Genomic DNA, 24588 nt, shown 5'->3' with positions numbered 1-24588 from the left:
AACCAGGAAACACCATTTGGTATTATTATTTCACTGCAACTAACATTCCTTCCTACTGCGGCAACTTCTTCTGTCCCCTGATGATGCGGTTAGGTTTTTCCTTCAAGACTATCCTCCCATCTGCATACCGGTCTCAAGATTCAGGTGGCTTTTGCCTCGTGCCTTTCTTTTTTTTCAGGGCAGGTTCATGGTAAACTGAGGGAGCAGCAGCCCACAGCCAACATGGAACAATGGCTCTAGGTTGCTTAGACAGGCAAGCAAGCCTTTACAAGGGCCGTGTGAACCTTCACGAGCTGAGACACAAAGCAGCTATACAGTCAAAACACCGCTGCACCAAGTGATGCAAACTTTCTTGTGACCAGCCGGCAACAGAAACGGGTAAGCGCATAGACGCTCTGAAGCAATAGCACAACGGGCAATAGACTCCACTGCATGAGTTACTTTTACATTAAATACATTAGATGGAAGAATTAAAATTGTGTTCAGGTGCATATGCAAGTATTCTATGCATGAGTCTACAAATAGACAAGTGCAGGTTAAAGCACCAAGCGTTTCTGGACCGCACAGACCCTTCCAGGAAGTAGTTACATAGCTCTTCAGTGACACGTATTCTGCATGTAGATGGCCCCAGATTTGAGCATCTCTAGCTAAGGAATCTCAGAGGGCTCAGAAAGGCTAGTCTAAGAGTGCTATCAATCAGAACTGATGATGCTGAAATAGTTGTGCCAACTGTTTGATTAGACAAAAAGCAGCTTTGGATAGTACTGGATCAGGGACACTAGAAGACCAGGGGCACTAAAACAGAGCTGTCTAGTGGTTATTCTGTATGACTAGGATGTGGGAGACCCAGAGTTGAACCTTCAATCTACCTGTGGAAGCACTCTGGATTAACTTGGGCCAATCACACCCTCTCAGCCTAACCTACCTCACAGGGCTGTTGTGAGGATATAAAACACAGAACAATGTAACTCACTTTGGGTCCAAATGGGGAGGTAGTAAATGAACTGAATAAAACACCTTCACCTATTCCTTCAGTTAGAGCCACAGAAGTTGAGATGTTCAAGAAATTTTAATGCATTTTTTAAAAAAAGAATTAAAACATGGCGCACACCACATCCTTGTTTCATGTATCACGACTTTCAAATGCTATGTACTATCTGTTGCTTTAAATATAATTCCACTGGGTAGTTCTATGTTGTTTAACTTAAGTCTTAGAATATCTTATGCACTATTTCAGCATTTCTTCAACTCTGTATTGGATTTTTGCTAATGTTATGTCTCTGTAAATTTGCATTTTTTACCATATGGCATTTTAAAAATTGAAATGTCCTTGATACTGACTGTACTAAACTCACACTATGTAATTCACCTCGAGTCTCAGTGAAATGACGTAAATAAAATAAAGAAATAAATTATTTTAAAAGACCATATGTACAGCCAGCATCGTATCAAAATATATTTTATTCTGGACCTCTTTCAGATCTGATTCAAATTACACTTTTCAGAGCAATACAATGCAAAGGGAAAAATCGCAACAGAAAATGTGCCTAGAAAGGGATTAAGAAAAGGGCTTGGAGGACAAAATCATTTGATGTGGAACCAAAGTACATCATAAAAGGTGTGATTAAGTGGGGTCCAGGACAGTATAGAACATCTATCAGTCTTCTTTAGACAATAAAATCATGAAAACTGAACAATAAAAAGTTTTTCTGAACAAGTAAAAAAGAAAAAAAACTTGCATGGGCTGGTTTTACATTTTACAACATTTGTTATTTAACTGGATAGATAACTGAAGAAATGATGTAGACATTTTAAATCCAGTGCTATAAGTAGGCTCACAGAATTAGACCCAAAAAAATTCGCAACTCCAAAAATTGGAACCTGTTTTACAACTACAATGTCAAGAGAGAGTGTGAGAGAGATTATTTTTTGGATTACAGGTGACTGACTTGCTCGCTGCGGCCCGTCGAGAAACAACAACTGCAAAATTACACAGGAGAAGCAACAGCGAAGCAGACCCATTTCCTGAATTTATCCACAAAGGCGAAAAGAAAAAGTAAAAAGCATTCAAAACCTAGAAATTTTAAAAAATACTCCATTTCTGTTATCCTCAGCATTGGGAACTGAAAAGGATTCAAGAATTCAGGCTCTGTCACTATGTTGAGTTAACCGCTCTTGCATCCATACCTGAAATTTACAAGACTCTAAGCATTTCTGGGTGCTGCAATTGAACAAAGCCAGTTCACATAGGGCAGAACTGGAAACTTGAACTGGAGAAGCAAAAGAAATGGCAGGAAATTCATCCGGGTACAAGACGGGTCAATTTGATTGATGGCCAATCTTTGCTGCTGTCCTCTAAAATCAGGGGCTCTGATCACAGTGGCTTCAATGCAACTCACAAGTACAAAGTCTGAAAAGCAAACAAAAGCCTCTAAAATGGGCTCCTTTTGCTGACCTACTGTACAACTGAGCCCACGGATGGCATCACACATACATTTCCTGCTAGTGGCAGTGAAAACTAGGGGAACAAGTTACAATCCCACATAGGATGAAATGTGGGCATCATTGAAAGGATTGTATACATGCATCTCCTTAAAAAAAACATCTGACCCTAACATCTCTGTCCCCATGTGCCACAATGCTGCCCTTTTCTGGGTAAGTACAAGCTCATTTCCTACAAATTCCCTAAGTAATTTGTAAAAAGTACATGCTAGAGAAATTGCTTCTATGGTTCATTGATTTGCTTCTAATGAAGGTCAACTATGGTGCTGCATTAATAATATAAGGATCTCTCTTATATCTTGGGGAAGGACAAACAGCCACTATGTTTATTTCCCTTTGAAATTAATTGTCAGCAGGATTTCTGAGCAGAGAAAGACCATGCTTTGAGGACTACCCCTTTATTTAAGAAATAACAAAAACGCAGCTCATTTTGCAATTCTATGTAATCCCTCCCCTCCTCCATGAAGGAAAGGGTTTAAACGCACTCATGTGTCAGCCACAAAACAAAAAACACATAAAATCATCCCTATTTTTACCCATTCGTGCTCCAGAGCTTAGAGGAAATTTAAAGATACTGATGTCTTCTATAATATCCCGCCTGGATCTAAGCCACGCAGAAAAGCGCTTAGGAAAGAAAATTTAACATGAATACAATTCTTTGGTCTGTCTCCACAGTTGCATCTATGTTAATTAAAAAAAAAAATCAGTCAGTGAGTTTCAATTGGTTTTATTCAGATGCGAACGGCTGCAACTGGTTTTCCCAAACTGCCCGATGCGCGTGAATGCTGTAAGAACAGGCACAATGATCTCCGAGAAAACTTCGATCACTGTAAATGTCAAATCTTCTAGCGTGTTTAGGACAGCAGGTGCCACAAGTCAATTTTAAACACAGTTACATCCTTACTGACAACCATGGGAGATCTGACTAATTAGCAGTATGAGCCACCTGCAGGCATAAAAAATAAAAATGCCACAGCCACACTGATATGCGTCTGCATCACAGTGTCAGCAGGGCCGAAAGCCACAGAACACTCCTAACCTGGTTTTCCAACAAGCTCCACTCAGGCTGTCCTGTGAAATCATCGTATTCATTTGGCAGAAATACTCTCGGTCTTTCTCCGTCTTCCTTTCTACACACAAACCATCTAGAACTCCTTCCCATCAGGGTAATGTGTTTCCTTCCTTTCATTGGTGTGACTTCATCATTGCAAACAGCCACTTAATCGCTCCTTATGCTATTTGTTTTTGTTTAAAAAGAGGGTTCCTTTCAAGAACAGAGAAATTCAAGATGGTGGAAATGGGCAGATCAGAAGAAAATAAATTATTTGGAAAGGTGGTTATCACTCATTTCGCATGAAGTCATTAAATGTCAATCCATTCTGGATTTTTAAAACAGGTCTAAAGTTTCTATGCTAATTACAATTTGCCAGGATTGAAAATAAAACATGTTTACTTCAAAATCCACACAAATACACTAAGGTTAACTTTTCAAGTCCAGGGAATCCTGGATTCAAGTGGAATTTGTCAAGGGGAAGCAAAAAAGAATCTCCCAAGCTCAGAAAGCAAACAATGTCCATCCATTCACATGTAGTAGAAAATGCTTCACAAGAAAGAATACCAAAATCTGACTCTTGGAATGAGAGGCCCATGGCATGCAAACCCAACTGCATTCATGGTGGCCTTTTCAATATGCTCTTGGATTTTACCTTTAGGATGCAGAACAACATAAAATGTGTATCTCCGAACTTGTATCTGCCAAGATGTCAAAAACTGGCGGCGTCCGCAGAGTGGGTGAAAAGGGTCCTTAAGCCCTCCAGAAACTCATCCAATCCTCCTCTGCAAATGTCTCCATGGCTGGTTTTTACCCAGCTGGGTTGACTTCCATTTTCAGCATCTGACCAGGGAAACCAGGGCTTGCGATTGTATGCAAGCATCTGTAAGGAACAACAAGGGGCTTAGGGAAAGCTAAGCCTTCCCCTCCTGCCCGCCAGTCCTTTCAAACATTTGAGGAAAACACCAGATTGGGAAGAACATGTCTCCTTTACAATGGTGCAGTTCAGAAATGGTGGCGAGCGGACCGCAGGGGTGACTGAAAATATTGCCAGCTCGTTTCTCTTCTGCATGCAGCAACTTGGCACCAGAGAAATTTATTCAGAGTTATCCTGGTAGTTTGCCTCACCTACTGAACAAGGAGAGGAAGTCTAATGAGAACTGGCGCAGCACTGCGGCACATTGCTAAAGGACAGTGGCAAAAGGGACTCCCATAGGGCTGCAGTCCAAACTGTCCACTTTTCCGAAAGCAGGGGGAAGGGGTTTTTCCCCCTCTAGTTTTTCACATGTGCCCCCCACTCCTCAAAAAGATCACAAAAGCTGCACTGGTTCCCCTATCCCAAACTGGCTTATATTACTAAGCTGAGGCAGGGGCTGTTATGCAAACTTATCTGGCAAACCAGCTTCTTTGAGGTGAAGCCCAAGATCACATTCCTGCACTCAATGGCATCTGCTTCTTCTAAGACCAATTACTTCAGCTGAGATTAACCACGTAGAGCTCAGCGCAGGTTCGCAGTCTAGATGTGTGCCTCATGCAAAAAAGCCTCTTCCTATTTCATATTCGACTCTGGAGTTCAGAATCTGTCCCACCTCACCTAAGAGAGAGGCTGAGGATCTGGCCCATAAAAGTGACGATCCTAAATCACGTTAAAGTAATAACAACAGGAATGGGCAGAGGGGGGAATAAGCCTAGGATGTGGTGACAAGGAAGCCTGAACCTCTTCTAACATGCTGTATCCTATTTAAATGACTAGAAACAAAGTCACAAAACAAAAGCGGCTAAAAATTGCAAAACCAGAAGTGTGAACGTTGCTGTGGAATATCTGCAGCTGTGTCAAAAGACTTCAACACCATCTCTTTTTTTCTCCTTTTTTTGATTCCTCTGAAACAGTTGTTCAATAGCATGTATGAAAAAAGAAAACTGAACAGACTGTCCGTATCAAAATACAAAAGTACTATCAAGAATTGCCTCTGACTTTTGAAGATTTAAATTCAGTGCAATTGACATAAGTGTTGCTAAAGGAAAGAAAACGCTGTTTAAATATACTTAAAAAAAAAAAACACCAAAACACACATTTGCGTCTATTCCTGGGAGCACAGTTTAAAATTATTGCACAGATTTTATTTTTACATTTTTAAAAACTTTTTTCTTAAAAATTTTAACAATGACAGAGGTCAGTCACAATCCTGCACCTCCAGCAATAAAAAGCAAGATTTTTCAAGTGCCAGAAACTGAACTTACATATTGTAATTCACAGGGAAATTGTCCTGAACATCTTAAGTCTATTCTCAAACCTACAAATAGCTGGTACAGAACCGTAACAGATGACTGCCCTAATAAGATATGAATCTTCCTTTTGTTTTCCTCACAATGGTTTGTATAAGAGTATAATACCCCACTAATAATAACTGGGGTGTGTATATTAAAAATAGGCTAAAATGGTTATCGTGCTTTATGGACTGAATTTGACTTGCCTCATGGATGTGGAAATAGAAATTTGTATTGAAAGGTTAGCCTGGTTGAAAAGGATTATCTGGGTTCTCTGGGTTAGCTCAATCTACAGTGAGCTATAAAAAAGGATAGAGGTTACACATTACGAAAGGACATGGGACTGCTGCTGAAAGTGGCAGTCCTGCGTCACATTTTCTCCCTTCTACATGGTCTAGTTCAATTTACAGGGTATCATTACAGCCATGACATGAAACAGGGAAACGTGTGTTGTAATGACATCCAGAAATAGGTAATGTTGAATTAGAAGTTGTTGAAGGAGGAGCTTGACACAGGACTGCTATTTTCCAAGGCAGTACCATGTATTTTGCGATGCGTGCATCCGACTACAGAGAGGAAAACACCCAGATCTGAAGAACGGAATCTGTGAACCAGTTCACTGGCACTGCAATGGTGATATAAAACCTTCTGCAAAGCTACTGAATATAAAAATCGCTCTTTTGAGTAACATTTGGGTGAAATGTTAAAAACCAGACAGCCTTCCTTTAAGAAAAATCGAGAGCTGCAAGAAACGTGATACAACAAGAATATTGGCCAAAGTCCACCTTCACACTTTTCGTTTACAAAAAGGATCCTTTAACTGGTACTCTTTTAAAATAATGGTGGAAGCAAACAACTGTTTGCCAGTGATGGCTCTGGCCGTGAAGAAAGGAAGAGCAATACTTGTTATTAGAAACAAAGAAACATGATATAGTAGTGACCATGGTTTTTTTCCCCTATAAACAAATAGCAGCGAATGTTTACCCTAAATTTGGGAGGAAAAATAAATGTCACAAGCACATACAAAAATTAGGCAACGGGAGCAGCAGGGTGAGATTAGTGCAAGACATTTTTTTTGTTTTACAGAAGCTTCATCGCTCAGTATTAAAATAAACTTGAAGCAAGTCCTTTGATGTAAGCAGACCCCACCCCCACCCCATTTGAAAACTAAGAGGCACCGTTCAGTGGAAACTCTGCCAATGAAAGCCTTATTGAGTAGACATTACATTCCACCTGCCCAGATTCATTTCCAATAGATCTTTAGGGACTAAACTTCTTGCCTGTTTATGGAAGTATTAGCGAAAACAAACCAAAGTTATTCGTGTACGGAGAAAAGAGAGGGGGGGGAACTCCTTTCAGTTTGGAATTTGGTCACACGAGACATCTAAGAGCAGCGGCAGGGAAGCTCATGCATGAAAATTTAAACATGAACCCAACGATTTCCCCCCTTCGCCACTGCTGTGTTCCTTTTTGCAGTAGTGCACACGCTTGAATCGCTGCTGAAGCTCTAGAGATTCAAAGGAACAGAAAATTAAAATCCTTTGATATTATAGCCATCTGATGTTTGGAGCACAGGTGCTGTGGAGAACTGATGTTTCTCGTGCCCCCTGGTACACCAACCCTTCTATATGTCCAAGCATACAGACGAGTCTCCTTATGCAGACATAAACTCTTAATGCCTGAACATCAAGGGAGGGTGTGACATAGGGGGGACGGGACATGGTGCTATCCAGTCTTCCCACGTCTGCATAAAATCTATTTTTCAATTTTTGGGACTCCTTTAAAGTTTCCATTTGACAGAACTGTGCCTCGCGTAAGAAATGACTGCTTTGGGGGAACTGTTGCCATCACAAAGAATCCACCCACCCTGCAGGCTGCGACGCACACAGCTTACTGTTTAAAGGAAGATGAAATGTCATGCTTCAAAGGGTCCTCGTTTTCTGTCCCTCCCTCTCCAACTAAGCCGTGCGTCGACATTCGCAACGCGCTCCAGATGTCTGCATTTTTAAAATAACGCATTCAAAGAACTGCTGCTGCAAAAAAAATATTCCCCTCCTTCAATTCTGCATCAAAAGAACCACCACCGAGAAACCAGTTCACGCCTTTTGCTTTTGTGCATTAATAAAAACTGTATGGGGTAGGGAGAGGGGAGGAGAGAAAGAGGTTTAAAAAGCAATGAACAAACTACGGTTGCAGGAGTATGCAAGTCCATTTTTCCCTGTACATGATAAACTGCTCATCACCTACTGAGAAAAAAAAAAGGCAAAGGAAACAAATCCAATCTTTCAAAGCATTAGAAAGGGTGGAGGGGAATAGGGGAGTAGAAAACAAGATGGCCGACATTTGTCGCTTTCCCCAATTTGGTACACAGAATGGTCTGTTCTTGTATAGTCATGTTTCTCTCTCTCTCTTGTCCTGGATGGTTTTTTTTTTCCATTTCCAAAATGCCTACATGTTATGGGGGGAGGGGAAGGGGGGAACACAGCAGATTCCAGCACTTGGTGAACAGGCTTCACAAGCTGTGACAAAACTCTGTCATCTTCTTCAGGGTGTAATCTTTTTGTTAAAAAAAATTTGCTTTTTTAATATACAGTATATGTATATAATTCTTTCGAGTTTGGCTGTAGTGGACTGGCCATGGTTCAGTTGGGACTATAGCAGTACATGGGTCAAGGGAACAGTCATTTTGGCTATGTACACATTCATAGTCGGTCCATGGCTTCCAACTAGTAGCGCTATTTCCGGAGGTCTAGTACACAAACCTGCATAAGGGAGAAAAGAAGACAAGGCGCCCAGTCAGAAAGATTACGCGTAATATAGCGGACCACCATTACAAACAGCTTTGTTAAGGGGTTGAATAAATACTACAGAAGAGAGCGGTGGGGCTGCTGCGGCTCAGTGGTCTAGTATCTGCTTGGTGTGCAGCAGGTCCCAGGTTCAATACTTGGCATCTCCAGTGAGAAGGATTAGCAAGCAGTGATGTGAAAAGACTTCCGCTTGACACCTCAGAGAGCAGCCACCAGTCAGAGCAGACAGCACTGTCCTTGGTAGACCAAGGGTGCAGCACAACCTAAGGCAGTTTTGTGAGAGTTTCATCAGTGGCTTCAAGCCATTTTAGACAGAGGTGGAACCTGTGGATGGGGACAACAGCGCCATCCGAGTCTGCCTGCAAATCTCCACATGGTTCTGGGGGGAGAAGCTGTGGCTGTGTGAAGCCACTTTGAAATGAACCTGTGTGTTCCGTGGTAGAACACTGGCTCTGCCTGCATCCAGTCCTTGACATCTCCGGTTAAAGAACCTCCGGCAACTGGAGCGGGGGAAGAACTTTCTCTGCCCGAGATCCTGGAGAGTCACTGTCAGTCCTAGGCAGGGTAATCTGCTCAGCATAAAGCCGCTTCAAATGCTCACATATCTGTCAATATCATAATACACAGACTATGGAGATCCATGGAGCTCCAGAGTGAACTTGCTTGTTCCTTTCTACGGGAACCCTGAGCAATGTCTTCAGTGGTTAGCAATGCTATGCAAACTGCAGTATAGCCACCAAACTCCCCCATTTAAAAAGTAATGCTTCTTTTGTGCTTGCCTGGGTTTGGGGCAGGTTGTGTGTGTGTGTGTGTTAAACCATACTGTGGGGTTTCTGGATGTGTCTGAACACCTCTGGCCATAATCTAGGCCCTCTCTGCAAGTGCACAAAATGCAGATGGCAGGCATTGCTCAACCCTGTTTTGGAATCTACCATCAGTTAAGGCAGCCGAGGAATTCTCTTCCTTATGACCAATCAGCAGGATCTGAGTCCAGTGGTGTCTTAGCGTCACGGAAATATGGATCACAGCACATTATACTTAGGGATACGCATGTAGTGAACCCTGCGTGAACTCTACTGTAGTTTTTTTGTAGCATGTTGTATAACTTCACAGGTGCTTCTTCATCTTTTTGACAGCCAATTAAAAATAGTGGACAGTATCAAATAAATGTTCTCTAACTGTATAATGGACCAATGATGATCTGCCCACTTAACTTTTCCTGTCATCTTTACTGACTTATATCTCTTATCTTGCAGCTGGACAGAGTGTCACTTTCTGGCTAGGTAGAAAGTCACATGATTGAAAATATGAATAATTAAATAAATCTCAAACCAATCATAGCTTATCTATGCTATCACATGAAAAAGATCTTAGAAGGTAACCCAGATATCAGATCAGAGTTTTGGCTGAAAGAAATCTCGTGAAGGTCTAGGTGAGAAACTTGCTTTTGTAATGCGAGTCGTGGGAACTTCAATGCATTTCATAGAAAATCTGATTGATTTTGAAAAATATTTGGAGACTTAATTCTTGTTGCCTTTACCTGTTCCATCTTTGTAGGTTTTATCTTAATAAGCATTTATATTTTGATCTCTTGCAAGATTAGAGTTTATTTTAATAAAAGAAATAATTAAACTCTTAAGAGGAATCTCTGTGTCTTGGTGGGGCGAGTATTGCGAGAAGGACCCTATAAATTATTTTGTGCTGACAAACAGTTTCTCTAAAAGGAGCTAAAACTGTTTTCAGGTCTCACTTCAAGCTCTAAACACTGCTCAGAATTTAAGATAAAATCTTTAATCTGAACAGTTGGAAGTCTTCCGTTACATTAGAGACCAACAAGATTTTCAGGGTATAAGGTTTCGAGAATTAAAGCTCCCTTCTTCAGATACAAGGAGGAGTGGAGATCCTTGACCCTTTATATCCCAGTCAGGAGGTGGGAAATGTTGAAGGCAAAGTAATGATTCGTGATATAAAGTTACAAAGCAGCTGATTAGGAAGAAATTAGCATCTGTTGTGAGATAAGGACCCTATGTCTCTATTCAGCCTCAGGGGTTCCATTGCTCTGAACTTGTGATTCAACTCAGGTTCAGAAATCTTACGTTGCAATCTCCCCTTGAAGTTTCTCTGAGGACGGCCACTTTTAGGTCAGCAATGGAATGTCCTGGAAGATTAAAATGTCCCCCCACTGGTTTTAGAGTGTTGTGATTTTTAATGTCCATTTATTTGTGACCAAACAGGATCCCGTTAATTCTCCACGACTAAAACCACCGTTCTTTCGGATGTATGGTGATGGAATAGTCAGAGCATTTCAGTGGAGACCAGCAAGGGAAGCACTTGGCAGTACAGAGGAATTCTCAAGAGAAATTTGCATTGCTATCAGGGCTTGGCCATCTTCTACATCTCCCATTGGCTGAACCAGACCACTGTAACTAAGTGCAACAAAAGCACCACAAAACCAGGCCAGGTGATGTGATGAAAGTTTGAAGCTACAAAACTCAAAAACATTTATAGCAAGCAATGGTGCCCATACTGTGAATAGATGACAATGCTATATATTCAAAGGGTTTACAAACTGGGACAATGATGGCTTTCCTTCTTGAGGGTTTGACTGTTGGTACTGACAATTACACAGAGTTCACTTTTATAAATTACCCTGTGACTTCTGTAATGGCTTTCTCAGCCAAGTTTTACTGCCCTCTAGTCTTCTCTGCACTGACATAATGCAAATGCAATCAGATAAAAGCAGTTCTGGAATCCTGGGCATGTTTCCACACTTGTTTTTGCTTTTAAAAGAGATGACAACCTGAGACAGGTGCCACCTTCTCTGGGCAAGACTAAATGAGGACAGCTTTTTGTCCCCGGGGCTGATGCAAACATACAGAAATAGTACAGGGTGCCAAGCTTCCAGGAATGTCTTGAGTTGGACTGGAAGTGGGGACTGCCTGGTGGCATTCTTCTACCTACTCAACCCCCCCCCCCGCCCCCGACAAGGCAACAGTAACTCAATACATTAAATACACAAGATTAAATAGAGCAATTAATATACATCCCCAAAAGGATAGTTAATCTAGCTATCTTCCTAAAGTGCTACATTTATCAATGAAATTTAGAACATTTTAGCATGATGCTCGTGAGTTTTTTTAAACAATGTGTGTCTTTGGAGATCCCTGGGAGTGGGTGGGTGCTAATGAATTAATGACCTTTTCATCCCTGATTACCAAGCGTCCTTCTGAGGGGCTGGCTTGTTTGCTCATTCCCACGGCAGCCCTATCCCATTTGTGACGCCGTTAACAGTTCTTCCAGCGGACACATAATTCCAAGTGCACCTGACACATGCCCGGCTCTCCACACTGCAGGAGGAACAAGCGAGAGACACCATTCTGGTCTACTTACTGAACCATCTGAAGCGCTTGCTCCAACTTTGTCTCCTGCTGCGTTCCAGCAAACCTCAAAAATGCCTCCTGTTCCCCGATAACTATGGACTAGAGCACCCGTCTAAAAAAAGAGGAGAAAAAAGAGAAAGCAATAAGATAACGATGACGACAACAAACACTGATTAGGCTTTTTTGGTAAGAAGATGTTTCAAAGAGATATACAAAACAGAAGCTAAATCCAACTAGATGCGGAGAGATCAATTTTTAACTGGTAAACAGAAACTGGGGGGCAGAAGGGGTCTTGTGTCACGGCTGCAGTACAATAGCTTCAGTCCCTGCCCCTGCAAGCCATTCTTCCAAACTCAGATGTCTTTGGGGCTTCTATTGGGAGACTCATACAAGCAACATACAAGGGCCATTATGTTTCTCCCAAAGCACTAACAGAAGCTCCAGGGGGTTCTGAATTTTTTTTTGGGGGGGGGGGGGAAATCACATGGGGGGCAATAACATGGGGGACAATTTGAATTGAGGTTCCCGACAGCCATTAACTGATTAAAAAATACAGGTGGATCCATTCAAGGATCTCCCACCATCGTGTCTAGCTTGGTTTTTAATTTAATTCAAACATTCAGAAAACAAAAGCAATACATCCTGGGAAGACTATAACATGTATTTTCTGAATGTCTGAATTCGGAAGGTAGGTGAAAATTACTCCTTCCCTCACTGTCCTCCTAAACCAAACTAAATTCTGGATATGGAATACTGACACCTCAGAGAGAATGATTCTTCCTTTCCACTGGCAGGCTGCAGGTATTAATAAAAAGTGTGGCAGAAGGCTGTAATCATTAAAGCACATTTGCCTGGTGGTCATTTGGGAATCTCTTTCGCTGTGCATCTGGCACTCACTGCTGCAAAACCACCCAGTGTATGTCTGAGCTACGGTCAGTGGTGCTGCCTCTCACCCATTCACATTAGGGCAAGCACCAGTACCAAGTGTGAGATCCGCCTGGCCAGCAGCCCACTGCAGCTCATGAAATGCCTGGCACCTCCAGTGAAGGACCCAGTGAAGGATCTCAGCATAAGACAGCCTGTTCTTTGTCACAAAAGGTGTTCTGGGATGAAGCATTGGCTTTTCAGGCACTATTGGTTCTGCTGCCTCTCCTAGGTTCTTACTGCTCCACCCAAACCCAGCCACTAGCTCACTGCTTCCGATTTTGTATCATTTACTCACAAAACTGATACCCCACCTTTTGGCCCTCATCAGGGCCACCAAGGCAGCTAACAGATAAAAAAAAATACATAATAAAAACATGTTTTAAAAACTATTAAAAACAAACAAAAACACATCATTAAAATCATTAAAACCAAGCTAAACTACCCACACAAAAACAAAAAAAATTAAAGCAAAGGTCAAGAAGGATTGGTCACTGAGGGGATGCCAGGTGAAACAGAAAAGTTTTCACCTGCTGGTGGAAGATGGCAACACAAAGGGACAGGAGAGTCTCCCTGGGGAGAGAGTTCCAGAGTTTTGGTGCCGCACCCAAGAAGGCTCTCTCCAGGGGCTGCAACCCACCTAATCTATTTCAGTGCCCTACATGTATCTTAAGCATCAGCTGCAGAAAGCCCAGCTCCTGCTACCCAGTGAAATCAGATCTTCTGAAAAATGCAGCCATCACCGATCCCAGATAGAGCAGTGCCCTATCTCCTCCGCACATGGAGGACGTTATGAGGAAGTCAAACGAAACAAATAAGGGCTCCTGTGGGCTGGATGGAATTGCCAGGGGTGGAGGATAAGAAGCAATATAGGCATGTTGCATTTATTTCCATTGCTGTTCATAAAATTCTTCTGAGTCAGTAAATTAGCATATTGAAACGCAGCATCGCCCAGTGTTTCCCATTGTCTGGCCCAGGCCAGCCTACCTGCGTATTCCAGATGTGTACACATTTGTCGAAGGACCCACTGGCCAGGTACCTGCCATCAGGGCTGAAAGCTACACTGTACACAGGTTCTTGATGTTTCGTCAAAGTGTGGATGCAGATCCCTCTATCTACATCCCATAACCTAACCGTAGAGTCAAAGGATGCACTGCCAAGGAGAAAAAAGGGAGGAAAAAACCTGTTTAGCTTGTTTTTAACTTAAAGGAAAAAACTACCAGCTTTTCCTCTGACCCAAGAGAGAGGACTCCCCCGCCTTCCCAAAAAAGCCTATGCTGGGTGTTGCGGGACCTGAAAGGCCACCAAGTCACAGGGGAGAGAGCTGTAGTGAACCAAATGAAATCATTCCGTTTGGTGCCAATGAAAACGCTGCTAAAAGCCGTACTGAGTGGTTTTTAGAAAGATCTTTCTGGGCAATGCTTCATAAACAAAGCAGGCTGTGTGGGAGAATCAAGAGGAGAGGACAAACGACAAAAGGGTGAGAAGAGAGAAGCTGGCAGTAGAAAACCTGCTTTTAAAAAAGCTGACCTTTCACAGCCATGCTGTGGCCTCTGCCCAAGGAAAGGTGGATTCTGGGACTGTTACGCACATGAAACCTATTTGCACAACTTGTTCTACTACTGTAACCTGCAGTTTATATCCTAACAGGTAAAGGTAAGTCCCCTCTGCAAGCACCCATGGAGGGACATCGCATCATGACGTTTTCTTGGCAGACTTTGTTATGGGGTGGTTTGCCATTGCCTTCCCCAGTCATCTACACTTTACCCCCAGGAAACTGGGTGCTCATTTGACTGACCTTGGAAGGATGGAAGGCTGAGTCAACCTTGAGCCGGCTACCTGAACCTGGCTTCCGAAAGGATGGAACTCAGGTCCTGAGCAGAGCTTGGGCTGCAGTACTGCAGCTTACCACTCTGCGCCACGGGGCTCTTTTTATTCTAATACATATATTCTATGTTCATATTGTTCTAATATATTCTAATATATTCAAATATATTCTAATACATATTGTAATTTTTTTCTGCTTCTAGTAGTTGTGACGAGGAGCTACATGAAGCATCCCTGTAGATCCCATGAAAACGTGTCTCCTCCCCCACCCCGGCCCTTGAATTTCAGCAGGCGCTGCCTCAGAGTACAAGCGCAACTGGGCATCCCAAAGGAAGAGGAACTTCGTACACGCTAACCGAGAGAGAAAAGACGAGAGGGCATAACAAAAACAGAGGCTACTTCTGCAGCTGATTGGGCATTGTATGGTTTAGTTCTCTATAGACCACACTTTCGTTATTATCTGTGTGTATGTGCACAGGGGTTCCTTGTGCTTGACAGCGTTTGCAGGAAGCTGCCAGGATCTCTTGCCCTGGGGCATCCCCCGTATTCAAAGGGAGAAGAAGGGCATTTCGCTTGCAGCATACAACTTCTGAGTAAGGGCCCTGAAGACAAGCTGAGAGAGAGAGAAATGAGCAAAATAACAGGTTCCTTTGCTTCTCCTTATGCAGACGCCTGATTTACTGTTACCTTGCTAACATAAGATTGGCGTTTGGGTTGTTTGTTCCTGGACCTGTTGGACTCCACTTGATAGTATAAATTTCTTTGTTGTGTGCTTGTAGATCGTGGACACAACTATCTTGTTTCATACTCCAGATCTAGGAAAGGACAAAAAGAAATACATAGCAATTATGGCCTGAAAGGACACAAGGCTGAAAACTGGTCACTGCCTAGATGGGACACCACAAGGACATCTTTGAATTCCATGTAAGAAAGTTGGGTTATAAATGTATTTCACAAATTACAAATGAAGGTGTTCCCTAGAGACACACCGATTCTCTTCTTTCCACCAAGAAAAGATGGCAGCATTTCCTTAACAGGCACTTGTTTCATGCACTAGATGGAATATGCCAATAAAGAAATAACGATGAACATTTTTTTCTATTCGAATTTTTTTTCTTTTTGAAAACATTCAGGTTTGCTAATGACCAGCAGTATTGTACAGCCATCGCACATTTTGCAACGGCAAACCCAAACATGCTTTCGAGCTTCCTAAAGACTCCTCTCCCAGCCCACCATGTTCTTCTTCCACCTTCCTGGCTTATAATCTGCAACCCATTTTTGGTGGCCAGGCCCATAGTTTGAGAACCACTGGGCTAAGTAGCAGGAAGACATGTCCTGTAAGAAAATGATTGGGAGCCACCAGGTTAACTTGACGTGGATTGATGCTCAGGTGTGACGGAACTGAACTTAACTGAGAGGCTGCTCCCTCCTCTCTCTGACTGGCCAATCAGAACCAGCCCTCAAGATGACAGCTGGTGCTGACAAGTGTTGTTTTTTTAAAGTTGTTGCATGTATGAGAGTCTGAGAAAGAGAGTCAGACAGGTTTCCCTCTGAAGCGAGGGAACAGAAAACATTTGCCTTAACTGTAACAACCTTGTCTTAAGGAAGACTTTTAGTTAAGGATTCCAAGTATAAACGGCAACACAAGCCGAAACCTGTTCACACAGCCAAGGTAGAACTGGGGTGTGTGTTTTTGGCAGAGTGAGTGAGTAGTAAGTGGAGACTCCCATTCTAGCCAAGTGAATAGGGTTAATGTCATCTTAGGTGACGAAGAATAATCCCTGGCCAGTTTCTAGAAGGAGGTTTGGCTTTAAGAAGGATCCTGGGTCTGTTGTAAAGGGAAAACAGTGTTGAACTAACATCATGACACCTGAGTTGAAAAGGGAAACCTGTCAAGAAACATTGTTGCTTTAACCAAAATATTAAACAAAACAACTCTAACTCTTAAGGATTGTAAACATTGAAACTAAGCTTCCAGAAAACTATTGTGCCTGTTACTTTTCAAGTGTTCTATTCTACCAACAAATTTTACCCCAGCAATTTCATCCTGTTTGCTCATATTCCATCCCTGCCTGTTCACTAAAGTTGCTGTTTCTTTTTAGAGTTATTTAGCCTCTAGTGCCATTTCATACAAAGATGAAGAAGATACCTGCTTTTTCCCTATCAAGTTTCTGGGCTAAAAAAAACCCAAAAATGTAACAGCTTATTAGGGAGGGATAAAAAGAACTTTACAACTATAAACAGAGACACGCTTCTTGGGGCTGCTCAGCCATAGCAAATGAACTTGGATTTTGGCGAGAAAGTCTGCCTCAGTTGTGGAGAAGTGAAGGGGAGTCCATCTTATCATGTTAAGTGCTTTCCAAACTCAAGAAGGCAAAGTGAGTTGGTTCAACCTATTGACAGTAGGGGCCAGAACAAACAAACAGAAGAGCCCCCTCAGGCTCATGTAATCAGGTAATGGAATTCACTGACAGAGCTTGGTGACTTGCATCAATGGATTTATATAAAATGAAGCAAAAGCCACGGGGAAGATGCCCACTCAGAATTATTTAGTCAAAAGACAACGGTTGTAGCATAGTGTTTAAGTAGCTAGGCTGCGAATAAGCACTCTACTGGTTTGAATCCCACAATGAGCTCAGTAGGTACCCTTGGGTAAGCCACTCCTCCCAGCCCCAGCTCCCCAGTGTATGGTGGGGATAATAACAACACTGATTTTGTTTACCACTCTGAGTGGGGCATTAATCTGTCTAGAAGAGTGGTATATATGCAGATTGTTATTATTATTATTATTGTAGTTGTGACTATAAAGCTGGGGGGCAAGCTACAGAGAATGGGACCATTTATATAGTCAGCGATGGTGATAGACTTGAAGGACAAAACTGATCCAGCACCACCAATGCTCTGTTAAGTGCCACTAAGCTTGATTTCACTGAAGAAGAAGAACAATAGTATTATCGGGATGGGCAGCTTGTGTTTCGAAATTCCAGCACACCAAATGTTTCATGACTTCTTCTGGGTTACAAGTTATGTATTGATTCCTACTAACTACAGACATGGCCGAGAAAGCACAGCATAAAACATTTATCGCCGCCGATAACCACCCCGCACTGAACAATTACCTTCAAAGTCATGTCGTCAGAACAAGATGCCAGAAGATTACCAGTGGGATCCCATTTGATTGCGTTTACTTCATTCTGAAATTGAAGAGGGAGAGTGAAGCTGACATCTCCGTTTCCTTAACAAGGTAAAGGAGGGTGGGGGCTCTCTCAGGGCGAAGGCGACAAGGCTTAACTGAAAGTCGCAGTGCAGAAAACAAAACAAAATTACACTGGAACATTTGAGTTAGCGCCTGGGTGGAAGCTGATGTCGAATCGCTCCATTGGGCCTGATCATTGTAGGTCCAGTAAGGATACAGCTGTAGGTCAAGATCATCGGGAAACATATACGCCTCTAGCCAAGAGCCCCCACCATTAGAGCTGACAAGACTACCCTCTTAATGCCACCATGTTTGCATAATGAGAGCGCACAGGCTGTGCCACTGCAGCTGCCAACAAAACAAATGTACAGCACATGATGCTTTCACCTTCCCCCACTCATCTTGTGCCCCAAGGAAATGCCAGGTCTCCATTTCATCTAATGGACTCTAGCACCAATTGCAGGGGGCTGGAACAGACCTCACATGAGCTGCCTTTAAACTCTGTGATAGATGAAAACTTGGGCTTGAGACTACGGTTCTTCATACTCGGGTTAACTAACGTATTTGGGCCTGGATGCCAAGTCATACAACAAAGAAGACCTTCCTCTAAAACTAGCATGGACACATGCTGTACTCTGGATGCTTCGCAGGAACCAAAGTTGCTGTTTGTTCACTCAAAGAGGCACGTGTTTGCATTATCACATCTGGAAAGAGGTTCTATTAGGTCGTGTCTCATAACTTTGTTCCAGGCAAGTTGCTGGCAGTGAGAAAATGGAGCAAACCAGTACAAACGAAAGAAAGAAAGGACTTACTGTGTGGCCCTGGAAGGTTTTGATGGGCTTATCTTGGCCTAACTTACAGACATGAATACACATATCTGTGCTACAGGAGGCAAATGTGTTGTTGCTCTGCCAGTCTACATCTAATGCTGGTGCTGTGGACAGGGAAACAAACAAACAAACCACAACCAAGTCAGAAAAAAGACCTCATTCTCCAAGGGGCGATAAGCAAATGATATCAAAGGATCAGCTAGGTAACCAAAAGGCTGGCTCACAGAGTACTCCCCCCCCCCCCGCCCCCAATATGCAAAAAATGTGGGACCCATCCCGGATTCACAGTGACATGGACAAAGGTGAGACGTGAATCTGACAGTCACAGATGCAGCAATTCCTGACCCCCTGGCAGCCCTGCAAACAGCCCTCACGATTACGGAATGCATTGCTAGCTTTCTGTGTGATCACCCTCTTTGCATTTCGGATGTGCGCACGCAAACAGGTACCCAAGCTCTGCGGAACAGCCCAACTGCATGACCTGGCCCTTAATGGTCAAGGCCAGAAACCCTTCAGATTGTTGGACTTTAAAGACAGTAAAATGCCTGGTAACTAGTAGGTGCAGTAACCAGACCCCTGGGGTAGGTTTACTAAACCAAGACCACTGAACAGAGTTGGTGCAGAATAGAACTATTCCTTTCACCTCTGTTCAAGCATCGGAATAGACTATATCAGTGGTATTCACTCCACGTTGTATGGAGAGCCACCTCTGCAGTTACCTTCAACCAAAACAGCCACATTTACTACCATCCCTGGCATGAGGCCTGCCTCTCAGGGAGGCTCACAGATTACCTGCTCCTCTGGCGGCAGATGTTTCAAGGTGGGAACCAACTGCCATCCACAAGCCACACTGGGCAAGGACCCTGCCTGCTTTCCTAAAAACTTCTTATCCTAGCCTACCATACAGCTCACGGGGCTGCAGAGACGGTATCTTAAATGAGACAAAGACATTTAGCTAATAGTGATTGTCAAGGGAGAGGGGCAAGGCAAGCCTATGCAGCTGATTGTAAATGAGAGAAGTTGGAGATGTAACCAAAGGGACCAAAAACAACAACAACAAAGAGTTCCTGGCCAGATGGTAAGATTCAGTACATCATTATATGCAACATATGTGCTAGGTAGCAAAGATGGGGAAGCCAAGTACAGCTTTATTCTAGCCAAGGTATTTTGCACAGTATTAAGTTAGAGGAAAACAAACCTTTATTTTAAAAAAAAAATCTGGATGACCTAAGACCCCTTAAACATTTGCTTTAATAGTCCCAGCTCTGTTTTGAAAAACCGAAGGAAACACATACCAGAATGGAAAGGAAACTGCTGCTTAGCTTCTCCGGTGTGCGCGTCCCAGATAATTGTGGTCTGAATTTGAAAAAGAAGGAAGAAAAACAAACCTTGCAGGATTTACATGATGATCACATCTGGCAGACCAAGATCGTTTTTAACTCTATAATTTTGGTAGGTTAGGCTCATTGTTTTAGAAAAACACTCCAAACTTCTCATGTTTCCATCATCATGAAGAGATGAAGAGAGATGATTTGCTATTGCCTGCCTCTGAGTAGCAACTCTGAACTTCCTTGGTGGTCTCCCACTCAAATATTAACCAGGGCCAACCCTGCTTAGCTTCCAAGATCTGACAAGATTGGGCTAGCCTGGGCCATCCAGGTCAAGGTGACATATTTTTATACCAATCCATTATCGGTAACACAGTCCTCTTTTTCCAAGCAGATGCTATGCACATTTGTGCCACAATTATCACAACTGTAACCAATTCTGTATCATCCACAAATACACTGTTCTGAGTAAACAAGAATTTTCATGATTCTTTAAGACTTTATCATTGTTTTCTTTGATTAAGAACTAATTAAAAAATAAGCAATCTTGTGTTGTCCTTTATTCCATTGTGTTCACCTAGTTAGCTCATCTCTCTTCAAGTATTTACAGGCTGCTACGGTTTCCCTGAATTGCTACTTAGAGCCAAACTAGACATTACAAGCAATTGAAAATACAATGCTCTGGGATTGGGAGGTGGGGGGGGGGGGGGCGTTGCTATGGTCTCTAGTGCAATTGCTGTGCTCCACACAGCTCCTTGGAACCAGATCACTTCTCTATGTATTCTTCCTCTGCAAATGGAGCATAGGACACTAACTACAGCGGCAAAGGGCCAGCATCTGGGGCTTAGCGCTAAGCTGCCAATGTTGCAATGCTAGTTTTAAGTATACAGTTAAAAATGAATGGGATAGGCCTACATTTACAAACACATGCTATTTATTTATGTTGTTTATACTGCACTTCTCCCCTAAGTGGCTTACAATTCTCCTCTCCTCCAGAGGGGAGAACTAAAAGCCACTCTGGTAACCCTCTGGGGAGAAAAGTGGGATATAAATGAAGAAAATGAATATATTACAGCGTTACGATTGGCTGAACCTCACTGTACAGTTTACAACAAGGGTGCAAAACTGAGGTTTGCAATTGTGCAAATATATAAAACTAATGGCAGAGCTCATTGTGAAAAAATACAATGGGCTCTCGAAGCTGGCCGCTGGGCTGGGCCACGGATCAGCTGGGCAGAGAGAAAGTCTTTTCCCTACCCAGCTGAGTAGTGGACGGGCAACCGCTCCACCACCACCACCACCACCACCACCTCACCTGCAGATCAGCTGGGCAGGGAGAAAGTGGTGGTTCGTCTGCCTTCTCCCTGCTCAGCTGAGAAGCCCCTAGATAGCAGGAAGGGCTGCCACCAGGGTGCCGGGCCTTCCCGCAGCTGTGCGATGGGAAGGAAAATCGTTTTGCCTCCACTCACTTCTTATTCCCACGTTTCGTGCATGCGCGGGGATAAGAAGTGAGTCACTGGCAACACGGTTTGCCTTTTATGTCTTAGGGTGGTCCCTAGGGAAAACAGGAGAAATCATACATAAACAATAACTGGTTTTCAGCGATGTTTTAGTCTTAAGTCACTCCAGAGGCAGGAGCATTCATTTGCTCTTATGACTTCATCATTTGACAGTTCTTCTTATACAAGAGTGGATTGTGATTTCCACTAGCATTAAGAGATCACATCTGTTGTCTGTGATGCATATAAATCACCTGCTACATTCACGGCCTGAAAGGTGGCTCTTTCTAAACACAGACAGCCTTCTCATGGTTTTACTATCTTTTAGGTGCTAACGAAACCCATCACAGCCTGATACCTCATAATTAAACTGGCAACAATGAATTTTAACAAGCCAAACGTGTTCTCACCTTGTCCACACCTGCGCTTAAAATGAAATTGCCTTTCTTGTTCCATTTTAATGCAAATATAGGTCCTTTATGTTGTCCTAACGTGCTGGCGAGGTTACCTAAACGCGAAAAGGGAGCGTTTAATAACTTTAAAAAAAAATTCTGAACATGTTACAGTGCAAAACAGAACGCGTGACAAGAGGTGCAGAAAAGTGAATTCTTCACTCACCATCTTTAGTCCATATCCTTGCGAATCCATCATATGACCCCGTTGCTAGAAGCGTACCTTCACTCTGTGGGGCACAGTGTAGAAACTTGTAATAGGATCACACAGACTCCGCCCAACTGAGCAAGCAAGAACTTCCACAGAAAATACTCTCTTGGCTATAAATATATCCTGAATCGTGCCATTTCCTATGAGCTACTGCAAACTTAGGGAAGGTGCCCCGTGCACCAACAATGAACATTACAATTTCTGTTTTTCTGGGCAAAGAATAGGTATCAGGACAGACATAAGAAAGTACTTTTTTCCATACAGTATGTCATAAATTCATGGAATTTGCAACCACTGGCTGTACTCATAGCCACTGACTTAGGTGGCTTAAGGAGGGATTCGTCAATAGGATGATGGGTCTATTAACAGAACTTCCATGTTTAGAGGCAGTATGCCTCCAAATGCCACTTGCTAGGGTAAAACTCTGGCCGTCGTGAGGATCACCCGAGATGTCTGGTTAACCACTGTGGGAAATGGGATGCATGTATGTTTGGTCTGATCATGCAAGGCTATTCTTGGGTTCTCAAGGGAGCCCCTAACGATGAGCTTATCTTTTCTGAGCTTGTCTTCTTTTGATTTTTTGTTGGTACCCTTGAAATCCAGACAAGGTGATCGGGGCAACTGTAAGTGACACTTATTTCCAAAGGTATTTAATCTTCTCCATTGGCTGTTTCCATCCCTCGAAGTCTGACAATTTTGCTGGCCAAGGCCATATGCTGGAAATTTGACTGAGAAATCCTGGTGTGTGTGTGTGCGTGTTTTCTTCTTGGAACGGCAAATTCCAGCCCTGTATCACAAACCATTTCTTAATGTCCACTGAGTTTCAAAAGCTATTTGACGTTCAAAGGAGGGGGTTGTGTGTTGGATTTCTTGGGAAGGCATGCTGAGCTAGTATCGTTCTTAGTTTTCTGGACAGTGTCCCAGATATACAAAAACGCTGACATTTCATCAGGCATCTAGTTCTGGTCTTAAATCACCATGTGCACTGATGGGTGCTGCAGCAAAACTAAAATTGGATACTCACAACTGAAAGTGAAAATTCAGAAATAGCCAGCCCCCTCTCTGCAGCTCCACCATTAATGACCCATCAGAATTTCAAGCAGAAGCTTTGGAGACAGCTCAGATAGATAGTCTTATACAGTAAGGATTTGGCAAAGGAATGGAAAAGTATGTTCAAGTTCTCTCTCTTAATCTTTTGATACCTACTGGAGTTCTCCCCCTAATCTGAGAAGTTTGGATGGAGCCCTCCTTTCTTTTTGTAGATTTCTATCCTCTGTGGTTTTTATAAATAAAATATAGTACTTAAAACAAGCGGACTCTGAGAGCTCTTGTAGCTGCTGCTTACATTCCAATCCAAGGACGTCACATCTTTGTTGCTTGGAACATCTTGGCCCCCCTCACGTATACAGTGCCGAAGGACCAATTGCGTGGATCCACTGGTACTGTTCTCGCTAAGGTTCCATATTCTTGCCGTTGAATCTCCCGATCTGCAAAGTAAACAGTACTGGGTTGGTTTTTTTTTTAAAAAAAAGCCATCTATTTAGTAATATCGAAGCCTAAAGAGAAGAAGTCTTAAGGGTACAGTTCCTCTTGAGAAGTACAAGTGGTCCCCTGAACAAATAAAAGACATGGCTAAGATTTCCTGTTCATGACTGAGATCAACACTTGTACAACAAACAGAAAATTGGGCTTTGGCAGTTCCTTGCCTAAGCTAGAATGTTTCACAGACCCTAATTTAGCCAACAAAAATTCAACTATTTTTATGACCCTAGAAACAGCATGCCAGTCACTTTTCCCACTGCAAAGTAGATTGTGTCTATAGGAAGAAAGCCAGGATGCTACGTTTCTTTATGGCAAAAAAAATAAATGTTTATCAGAGACACAAAATGAGTTTTAAATTAAAAAGGCAACGTCAGCTCACAAAAACAGATTCACACGGGAAATGTTTGAATTGAATCTATATCGAGCAAATGCGTTGCTCCTAAGCAGGTACAAAGGCAGAGGACAGTGGAGCAACTTCCAGAGAAGCTTAACTGCCAAGTAAGTGGGTAGTTGTCAAATGAGCAGTTGTGGGCACTCCCAGAAGGGTGTGGTGGAGTTAGCTGGGTGGCACTGCTCTCTTAATGGAATAGCCAGATAAATCTCAGCGGCATGGTGAAGGCGGCTGCCATAAATAAGTCTGCTGCTCTCGTTGTGTGCTAATCAGAAACCTCACAGCCTTTCCTACAAGCAAATCATGTACTGACAGCTACACTCCCTCTTGATTTATCCCATGAGCTCAAACAGACCAGATGAATATGACAGTCTGTTCAT

At 42.8% G+C, this 24588-nt stretch overlaps 1 protein-coding gene across 3 annotated transcripts in view; it reads right to left on the bottom strand.

Annotated features, from left to right (window-relative positions):
• Positions 1–1443: 1443 nt before the first annotated feature.
• TBL1XR1 (TBL1X/Y related 1) overlaps positions 1444–24588 on the bottom strand; it is a 235943-nt gene continuing 212798 nt past the window's right edge. For all 3 annotated transcript variants that reach the window (XM_054982607.1, XM_054982608.1, XM_054982609.1), the window contains 10 exons: positions 23621–23762; positions 22231–22294; positions 22023–22120; positions 20081–20141; positions 18768–18889; positions 17879–17953; positions 15447–15574; positions 13920–14085; positions 12019–12120; positions 1444–8583 (listed from right to left, as the gene is read on the bottom strand). In XM_054982607.1, the coding sequence (XP_054838582.1) occupies positions 8557–8583; positions 12019–12120; positions 13920–14085; positions 15447–15574; positions 17879–17953; positions 18768–18889; positions 20081–20141; positions 22023–22120; positions 22231–22294; positions 23621–23762 (985 nt within the window). In that variant the 3' untranslated portion in view covers positions 1444–8556. The remainder of the gene's footprint in view (positions 8584–12018; positions 12121–13919; positions 14086–15446; positions 15575–17878; positions 17954–18767; positions 18890–20080; positions 20142–22022; positions 22121–22230; positions 22295–23620; positions 23763–24588) is intronic.

Source organism: Eublepharis macularius, chromosome 6 (genome assembly GCF_028583425.1).
Source record: "Eublepharis macularius isolate TG4126 chromosome 6, MPM_Emac_v1.0, whole genome shotgun sequence".
In the NCBI taxonomy this organism is placed as follows: domain Eukaryota; kingdom Metazoa; phylum Chordata; class Lepidosauria; order Squamata; family Eublepharidae; genus Eublepharis; species Eublepharis macularius.
This window is presented reverse-complemented; position numbering and strand designations above follow the sequence as displayed.